Source organism: Pan paniscus, chromosome 3, assembly GCF_029289425.2.
Source record: "Pan paniscus chromosome 3, NHGRI_mPanPan1-v2.0_pri, whole genome shotgun sequence".
In the NCBI taxonomy this organism is placed as follows: Eukaryota; Metazoa; Chordata; class Mammalia; order Primates; family Hominidae; genus Pan; species Pan paniscus.
In genome coordinates this window covers 152,472,883-152,483,116 of record NC_073252.2, presented here as the reverse complement: position 1 = coordinate 152,483,116, position 10,234 = coordinate 152,472,883, and the positions used below count along the sequence as shown (strand labels likewise).

Sequence of the window (10,234 nt, the reverse complement as noted above, 5' to 3'; positions counted from 1 at the left end):
CTATTGCTGTGGGAAGAAGGGCCTGATCTTCATACTCATCTTCTTCATTGAGTACCATGACCCCTTCCAATTCATCCATACTACACCATCATCGGTGCCATGCTTTGCCATGTCCCAGGTGTACTGTCCACCCCAGTAGTATCTGCCGTTTGGATTGGCTGCATGACATCTATTATACCACCATCCACCACCGTCTTCTTTAGAACACTGTTTTCTGGGATCTGATGTTAACCTGAAAGAAAATGTGTTTGGTGTTATTAGAAACAGAACTACGGTGGTCAAGTTACGTTTTGCAGATTACCCATAAAAGACTGCTACACTCGTGTGCACAGTAGTCTTTCCTTTGGGTACTATACATAGAGTCACACTAATACACCAAAGACCTCCTGTGCCCTATAGCAAGAGAGATAACTGGGCCTTTGTGGCCAATCCATCTAGGGACTGTGTTGGTTACTTTATACTGGAATAATAGCTTTTACAACCCTTAGTATCAGAGAACCCTGGAAATGAAAATGAAAGTTTTCACACACACTTTAGAATATAGAGATATAGGTATTTATCTAAATGCTCATTACTCAGAAAGTAACTGTGCTCAAATTCTAGTTTTATCTCTGGGTAGTTGTGTGACATTGGACAAATCACGTAATCTCTCTAAATCTCATCTGTAAAATGAGAATAAGAATGTCTACCTTATACTTGAAATGCTTTCGAGTGATGCATAAAGAGCTTAGGACCGTGGCTGACAGTAAGTGCCCAGGAAGTGGTAGCTATTAAAAATATTGTTAATGATTCTGAGTAATGATATTAGTGTGATTTTTAAAGCAGGAGCAAAGAGTGCCACACATACCAGCCGTCATTGTCTCTGTCATACGTGCTGAAGAACATGCCGTTGTGAATGGTCATGGTCCTGTTTTCTCCCATCAGCTGAGATGCTCCATCCATGAGGGCATTACCGGCTGTTCCTCTATATTTGTTCACTGAGATCTGGTATTTGTTGGCTTCATTCTGTACAGTGAATCCTCCATAGTGAGCCTTTACTTTGTCTCCTTTCCAGTCCTCCATTTCTATCAAAAGTTCTGTGGGTCCCATCCTGGTAAGCTGGCTAATTTTATCATTTCCAAGCCAATATTCACCTAAAAGAAAAACAAAATAAAATCTCACCAAAAATAAAATTTTGGGAAACTAAAAACTGCCTTTCTTCCCTTATCTTTAGCTTCCACATTTTTGTCAGGAAACTCCTCTTAACTGCCTAAAACAGGCTTCCAACAATGAATGTTTTTTAATTAAAAAAAATCCCATTTCAAATAGAATGATTTTATTTTGCATGCCTATTCGTTACCTGGTAGGCCACAGTAATTCTTCCCATCTGTGTTGGTTGCAACATTTCCAAATCCCTGTTTATATGGATCCCATTTCCTGCCAAAGTCAACACTACCGTCTTGACGGTTCTGAATCACTGTCCATCCTTTGGTTGACAGAAACAAAAAGAGCATATATTAACCAACAGCAAATAATGTCACTTTGAAAATAATATCTGAATCCCCTGTCCATTCCATTTAGTATATATTTGGTGCTCTAAAATAGACACAATAAGGAAATAAATATGAGAGGAAAACTTGTAAAATCTTTGGAAACTGCAAGTGCTTTATCTTACCCCAAATTGTGAATTATAGATATTTTATAACCTTTTAAATATCAGGTTGAATTCCACATCAAATTACTCTTTGTCAGCTATGTTAGATGTTAGAGCTAAGTCTTGTTTCCTGGCTTTTTAATTAATTTTTTTTTTTTGAGACAGGATCTCACTATCCTCTGTTGCCCAGGCTACAGTTCAGTAGCATGATCAAGACTCCAGGTTGTGGGCTCAGGTGATCTCCCATCTCAGCCTCCTGGATAGCTGGGACTACAGGCACATACTACCAACCCAGCTGATTTTTTTTTTTTGGTATTTTTTTTTTTTTGGAGAGTTAGGGTCTCATTATGTTGCCCAGGCTAGTTTCAAACTCCTAGGCTCAAGCTATCAGCCCACTTTGGCCTCCCAAGGTGCTGGAATTACAGATATGAGCCACCACACCTGGCCTTGTTTCCTGGCATTTTATGGTATCCAAATAATTACAGATCAACAGGTCAACAACTGTCGAAAGCTTACCTCCATTTTCTGTGTTCATGTCACAGTATACTCTATACGGTTTGACAGAACTGTCAGGTTGAATGAGATACATTTCAGATGTTTCACCTCCTTTCCTGATAATTTCCTCACATTCTGCAAATGTAAGACAACATTATGTTCAGGGGTTTATGACATAATTACTTTGTATTTAGTCACCAATTCTTTAAAATAACATTACACAAGTTACTAAGCAGTGTGTTATTATAGACCTTTGAGAATAATATAACAAATATTAGATTTTCGTTTTACTTTAGTAAGTCCAACCCAGTTTTGAGGACGTTTATCTGCTAAGAGGATGAAAAAAGCTCTTCTCCACCTTTTGTGTCCTGGAATATCCATGAGCTCCCAGAACACACAAAATGGAGAAACTTCTACATCTGTCTGTGGTTCTGCCATCTGTTCAAGCCAGTACGCAGATGCACACATCAGCCACCCCTGGGACTACCTGTGCCCCATCCTGCTCATCAAAACCAGCAAATGCACCAGGCCAGTCCAAAACACAACTGGCTAAGGATATTTTTATGATGTACTGTAATGTCATTATGATCTGTTGGGAAAATCCACTTAGCATTTTTGTTGTTGTTGTTGTTGTTGTTGTTCTCTTATTTTTGGTGTGTGAGTTCTTCTGGAACTCTCTAAAAATATGTTTATGAATCAGTTACCTTTGCCAGACACCACAGGAATATTGCAACTGACAGTGCATGGGGTGCGACAATATTCCATTTGAGCTGAGACATCAGATTCTAACTTTTGTATTTTGCTTCTCAGGTTTTCCAGGATTGAACGAAGCACACGAAGGTTAGTTGGGATATTACTATTCACAGTCTCATCTATATATAATTGGTGCTTTTCCAGTTCTAAGGAGTACTCATTGACTACATTTTCATTATCTGGAAAAATGAAATTATGTAGAAATAGTCAGCATTTTTGCCTCATAAAACTAATGTATTTAACTATACAATTTTGATTTTCTGAGAATAAACTATTAAACACTGAACTACCACCAAGCAGTTATGATATATAGTCATATTTAGGGGAAATGATTTGGCGCATGACATATACAAATTAACATAAATCCTAACCACCATACTAGTAATTTACCATAGGTATACGCTAAAGATTGTGTCCAGTAATAAATGAAATAGGTTGTTTATTTCTTTGGTGAGGGAAAAGAGGAGAAAGCAGTATTGGGGTCTTCCATCTGAGAAGTTCAATCTTACAGAGTGGATATGCTTGATTTATTTATCCATTTCACATAAGTAGAGCAGAACCTTGAAATTTATAAGATGTCATGATTCCTTTGATTTCTTTGAAAAATTTCCAACTGTGGGTATGCTACTCACTGAGATGCCTGTGCCAGGCTCATGCACTAGCTGTTTCCTGACCACCAAGTCAACAGCACTCAACATTCTGACCTCAAGATTCACAGGTTAGGTGTCATTATCCACAACACAATTGAATATATTATGGATAACTCTCTCATTCAAAACCTCAAATGTTAAAACTATAAATGCTAGGGGTTTTTTTTCCACTCTGTAAATATTATCTTTTGAGTCACAAGTTTCTTGTATACTTAAAATAAGGAGTCATAGTAGAATTTTTCATAGAAAATCACACTTGCTGATGTCAGACTGGGAATAAGAGCTGAATAGTGCTTATCTGGCAAGTTGCAGGGGAAGGTGCCCAAAAGCGTATGAATGCTATTCACTAACCCAGAAATGTTAATCTTCTCACAACCATGCATTCTCGTGGCAGTCTAACGGTTCCAATTTTATAGCTGAAAATCAAATGGAAAGCACAAGGATATCTACCTTTTACTTGCTTCTTCCTCTTTTGCCACAGGTCTTTCAGCAAATATATGTACTGAAAGGAAGAAGAGGAGGTCTGGGAAACAGCTTCCACATTGTTATTTAACTCATCAACACTATTTCTGATTGGCCTTTCCTGTTGTAGCAAAGCCTCTTGCAACTGACATCCTGTAGGACACAACACCCCCTAAAAACAAAGAAAATAGCAGGCATTAGATGAAGGATTTGGGTCATGGACATTTGTTAAAATAGCACATAGGAAAATTCAGCAATACGATTAGCCAACATAAAAATTTATTATTTGGTTTTCTGTAAGACCAGAAATTCGAAAGTCATCATCATACTCTCATAGAGATTTAAAATATTACTTACCCCAGAAAAAATATAATTGGGCTATGAAAATTTTACCAACTAAACAAAGGCAGTGGCAAAATACAAATGGAAAAGTGGCACCCACATATCCTAATTTGAAATTTTGGGCCCAGACCAAAGAAAACAAGAAAGAAAGCCTAAACCAAAGGCCCAATATGTTTATGTTTTGAATTTTATTTCCAAAATAAACAAACAAAATAACAGTGATGGTAATGTGGGTCAGTGAAACATTAGGAGACTGCCATGACTACAGGCTTTCTCTGCATGAGAGAGCCACCACTGCAAGAAACATCAGTGCACCCACCAGGTCTGGGTCAGCGTGAAGACAGCCTCCAGCATCAGGGGCTTTTCTTTCTACTTTCTTTTGAGTGGCAGCTGCTTTGGCTGGACGAGCCCGATAGCCACCTCCACTGATGGGCGGTGGGGCAGGCCTCAGGCTGGGAGCCTCTTCTCTCTTCTTATCAAGGGGTCGATGACCACGGGCACTGAAGAAACCCTACAAGGAATGAGGCAGAAATATAATACAGAGTGTTATAGAAGATTTGGAATGTAACTATTCCAACACCCTCATTTTATAATTTAGGTTATCACAAGCTTGATATTTTGCTTAAGATCCATCAACTGGCTGGTTGGTGATAGTGAATCTGTAGGTTGCTTACTGTTCAGTAACAGTAGAAAGACCAACTGCACAAAAAAGCTATGATGCAGTGTAGTTTTTAAAGAGAGGCCTTAGGATAAAGCTGTATCAGATTATGAATAGTAATGACCTCATATTCCTAAAACATACATTGGAACTTACGAAATTGTAAGGAATCTATACTGTCAAGAAGAATGAATATTCTCAAGCCACTTGGATTGTTAGATTCCTATGATTATTGTTAATCATTTCCCTACTTTCATTTTTGTGAATTGATGATTATACTCCTATATAAACATATTTAAGAGACATTAAAGACTTATTAAAGGTTGATTCTACTTGGAATTTATTTGTAATAAGACAATCTTTGACCCTCATAATGTACTCTGGAGCTCGGCTACTTGTAGATCTTGACCGTAGGGTTGACTTACAGCTATGAGACCTTGGGCAAGTTGCTTTATCTGTGCCCCAGTTTTCTCATCTGTAAAATAAGTGTAATGATAGTTTGAATCTGCCTTACAAGATTATTGTAAGGATTAAATAACTTATTGCATATGGTACCCTCAGAACAGTACTTGGCAATAATAAGTGCTCATTACTATTTTTATTGGAATCACACATAACAAGTACTACAGTTTAAGTGTCCTTTCCACTGCGAATTTCACTTTTAGTCTTATCTTCTATCAACAAAATTATTTGTTAAACCATTATCTTGAAATTTCTTACGTGATTTCTTTATCAAACATTATGATTTTCTTATATTTAAAATAATTCTCAAGGCTTGTGCATTGTAATTAAAATTACTTGCTAACTTAAAATATTATATTAAAGGATAATGAAGCAGAAAATACGCATTGCAATAGGAAAGTTTTGATTTGGATTAACTACATTCTCATTTTTTTTTTGTCAGTAGCTATACATCCTTTGGAGCTTAATTACAAATTAACAAACGACATGATTTGGAACAACTGAGCAACAACTGAGCTCTCTTGCAATTTTGTGAGTCTAGAAGTCATCAGATGAACTCTATTTGGAATTGCATTGTCATTTATTCATTAGATTATAATATTATTTAACATTTAGTAGGATGGTGCTAAGATTAAAACCCAGCCAGGCTGGTTCCAGATTTTCCTGTTTAACCAGTTGACTATATACATTCTTAATATGTAAAGATTCGGAGGATATATACATATTTCACATTGAAGGCATGGTCCTAGTCAGAGCTTACTCTCTCTAAAACAAATTTTAAGAAATATGATTCATCTGCTTATTACAAATACAATTATAACAGAGAAAACTATTTTCTTTTTATTTCAGAGTGCCACTAGAGAGGTAGCATGGATGGTCTGGCTTTACTAGAGAAAAGGAAATTTTAAAAAATATTTAAAGAAAGTATATACTTAAAGAAAAACACTTAAAGAAATTATGAAGGCCACTTGTTGAATAATCAAAATCCATTTTAAAGCCTAAACTATTAAACTATCTCTGTGAGGTTTAGTTGATAAGCAGAAATGTGAAAGTGCTTTGCAGAGTACTTTACAAAAATTTCCTCTTACACATTCTTTACATTTTTCTTACCTAATATGATTAACCAGACTTAACCAGATTAACCATATGTTTTTACACATACAACCAGATTAACTATATGTTCTTACATGTAGAGTCTGATAAGTACAACACTCAAGTTCCCTTGAAACTCAATAATGATCCAAAATGAATCACTTCATTTAAATATTATTGTGTATTCTTATTTCTAGTTTAATGATACTATGCTATATGTAAGAAATTTGGCCATGATACGTTTGATGATAAAATTTAAATTTCTTAAATATCCATTGTCCTAAATGCATTTCTGTATTTTTAGTAACTGCAAATTAACAGCAATAAGTCAGCAAAAATAATGGTTGAGGACAAACTGTTCTACAAATAAATAAATTAGACTGAACCGTGTTTCATAACTATTAATAATAACAATACACACTAACTCTAATTTGAACTTTTCATCTGAAAAAAGCAATATTTCATTTTCTATCATTACACTTGATGTATTTTGCTTTTAGGCTTAGTTATAATTTTTATAAATAGTAATCTCAGTAACTATATATATTACCTTCCTTCACCAAAGAACAATCTACCTACCACCAGTTTCTTTTATCTTAAAATTCTGCTCTTTTATTATTTTATAGTTTGTGAGATTTTCAGATCTTGTCCTCTTAATTGTAATCCTGTATTGCTAGAAGTAAATGAAAATCACAGTACTCAGAATAGCAAGTGAGAAAAACACATCTTACATTAGCTAAGCCATCTTCATCTTAAGAAAACAAAGGTGATAAACTAGAAAACAAGAAATTACTTTGTTTTTATATAAGAAATACTATGAAACATTCTTTAAATACAATAAGTCAGAGGTTAACAATTCCATTTCATAACTATAAGCAATGCTAATTTCATTAAAATAAGCACATAATATGATTATGTTACATCTTATATTAATAATACTACTAATAATATAATAATGCTTTAAAAAATTCACCTCCTCATTGTCGTTGACACCTTGGGACTTAACTAGAAAAACACACAATAGTAGCAATAATAGATGTTTCATGGTTTTAAGTTTGTGGAAGCTCCAAGAAACCATCCTTTTCATGTAGACTTAACTGAGAGATCTTCAATCCTATATATATCTGAGTCCTCTGCTAGGAATGACTTCAGAAATGGTTACCTTTCCTTAGTTAATATTTAATTTTTGGTTCACTTGTTGGCTGAACCATTTTATCATTTAAGCAACATCTTCCCAGCAAAACTTATTTACTTGTCATACAACTATTATTCTTTGTTGGTCTAGTTTAGAAACTTTAAATTTCTTCAATTCATTTAATTGGACAAAATGATGGGAAGTTAGGGCATTCCTCAAAGAGAGATGTGTATCTTGTTTCTGGTAAATTAATGTGGAAACTACACAAGCTCCGAAAGAATATGTGAGAAAACAAATCTAAGCTTAGTAAATTTGACCTACTCACAAGGCAACCACTAAAATCGTGACTCATTAATGATATACCATAAATGCTTATGTTTTCTGACAATGACATAATTCTATTTCAAAAGGGGCCATTAAAATCAATAGTAATGTTATATCATAATGTGTTTATCTTTTGTTTTAGACATTAATCAAAATAACAAAATAACAAATTCATACCCTATTCTATGAAAGATACACATCAGAAAGACCCTTTTTTGTGCTGAATAGCTTTAATATTTTATCCTTAATTCACATAAGGTAAAATGTTCAACAAATTCTAAACATTATTAAGATAACTAATAAATTATAGATTTCTGAATCAAAATTATGATGATGATTAAATACATGTTTAACATTCTATTTTATTGTTATATAGTTTATATCATATGATTTATAAAAACAATGTTATTTTAACACTGGTGAAGTCTTCATACATCTATTTCAATTAGTATGCTCACAGACTAAATGAGGCCCATTTTCCTTCATTTCCCACAAGCCACAAAATTTATCTCTCTTGTCTGTTCACTTGTGTGTTGCAATCAGGATTAATAACTCCTACAAGAATCAATAGGAACACCAGTCAGTAATCCAAATCCCAGTAAGTGCATTGATTCAAAGCATTTTTCTGTTTTTTGTGTGGAAAGTGAAACATTCTCATTAAATTTATAAATTATTTTATTAAAAAGATGGCAGGTTATCAGCGTTTGGATCAGCGTATTGAAACAATGCTTTGAAACAGAGTCTTGAGAATGGTGTGGGACCCACGACATTTCTTTCTTCTCCAGGTAGCAGAGATTGCATTCCCAAATTCCTTTAACTCAGATTCCTAGAAACAAGTTATTCTCTTGGTAGCATAGGTTGTCCTCCCAAATTCTTTTAACTTAGCTTAATAGAGACAAAGTACTCAGTTTAAATTAAGAAAAAATATTCACTTGAGTCTTTCCAAATTTGTGTTCCCTTTATTAGCAATGAGTAAATATTATATTTTAAGATTTTTTTCTTTAGCTTTAATGTTTCTTAAAGGGATATATGATCTGACAGAAAAAGCAAATATCTATGTGGCTATTAATTAAAATATATACAGGAATATTTTCCATGAAAATATAACTGATAACAAAGTTTATTTTAATAATCTAGACAGGATTTTATTTTAGTGACGTACAGATTCTTACAGATTTAAAAAGAATTATCTGTTAAGAAAACTCTAACCTTTTTTTTTCTTTTGAGGTAACGTATTACTACATTTTCAATGACTGATGTTTGATCAACTAACAATAGAATCATCATTTAACTTTCAGAAGTCTGTAAATTTGTAAAGTTTTTTCTAGTATATAATAGACTCTTGTTCAACACTAAAGTGAAGGTTCCTTTACTTTCCTACTTTGTTCTACTCTGATTGGCATTCTTCCCATGGTCAGAAGGAGGATGGATTCAATCCAGCATGCATGCACCATAACAGCACAGACTTAACATTCATCTTACAAATAGTTCTTGAGAGTCTCCTCAGTGATGGGTAGTGTGATAGGGGCTGGGAATGCATTGGTGAGCAAGACAGACATAGTAGGCGTTCAATACATAATTACGGGATGAATGAGTGAACTGGCTGTCATTGGTACATGCCTCAGATGCCAAATTATGGTAGTCATTTATCGTATTTAATTCTTGAAACCACTATGTTCTACAGATGGTGAAACAGGTTCAGAGAGGTTAAGTAAACTACCCCAGAGTGTATAGGTAGTAGGTGCTGGTATGAGGACTTGACCCATGACTGTCTGACTCTACAGTCCACACTCTGTGCCCATTACATCATATTGCCCAACAGGATACAAACATTATAAAAATTTACCTCTACCTTCTTTTTGTGTGTTTGTTCTTTTGGAGTATTTTGGCCAGCCCGTCATCTTGGGACTATAATGTATCAGGCTGACACACTCACTCATAGCTTTTACTTTCACTTATCTTTTTACCCTCATATGTGGGTATAGTATTCATGTCTGTGTGAAGCATGTGCAATGCAGTGATAATGAGTTTTTGTAATTCTAGTTCTTGTTAGATATGTCTTTTTTCTGTAGAGTTATATACAGTTACACTGGGACTCTAAATTGCCTAATGTTACAAAGAAGATTATCATGTTTTCAGGGAAGAAATATATTTGCAGAGACACCGCTTACTAAGATGCTTAAATTTTTTTAGAATGTTGATGCCATTGGTGGAGGGGAAAGGGAGTA

The 10,234-nt window shown here is 34.5% G+C and overlaps 1 protein-coding gene across 7 annotated transcripts; it reads right to left on the bottom strand.

Annotated features, from left to right (window-relative positions):
- FGB (fibrinogen beta chain) lies at nucleotides 1-7,634 on the bottom strand. Of its 7 annotated transcripts, none has more exons than XM_003822580.5 (8): nucleotides 7,521-7,634; nucleotides 4,655-4,846; nucleotides 3,982-4,165; nucleotides 2,833-3,060; nucleotides 2,150-2,263; nucleotides 1,340-1,465; nucleotides 848-1,133; nucleotides 1-232 (listed from the first exon to the last, which is right to left on the bottom strand). In XM_003822580.5, exons 1-8 carry the CDS (start codon nucleotides 7,632-7,634, stop codon nucleotides 1-3), a joined length of 1,476 nt encoding a protein of 491 aa, XP_003822628.1. The 7 variants fall into 7 exon arrangements, with proteins under 7 accessions (XP_003822628.1, XP_054967925.1, XP_054967923.1 ...); XM_055111950.1 differs by having other exon boundaries at nucleotides 1-34; XM_055111948.2 differs by having other exon boundaries at nucleotides 872-1,133.
- Between the last annotated feature and the right edge of the window lie 2,600 nt (nucleotides 7,635-10,234).

Bases quoted from the DNA above. Each gene is read 5' to 3' on its own strand.
- FGB (XM_003822580.5), bottom strand. From the start codon at position 7,634: ATGAAAAGGATGGTTTCTTGGAGCTTCCACAAACTTAAAACCATGAAA. The intron at 2,264-2,832 runs GTAACTGATTCA...TTACATTTGCAG, and splicing joins TCCTGTGGTGTCTGGCAAAG to AATGTGAGGAAATTATCAGG. The intron at 233-847 runs GTATGTGTGGCA...ATTTTCTTTCAG, and splicing joins GACAGAGACAATGACGGCTG to GTTAACATCAGATCCCAGAA.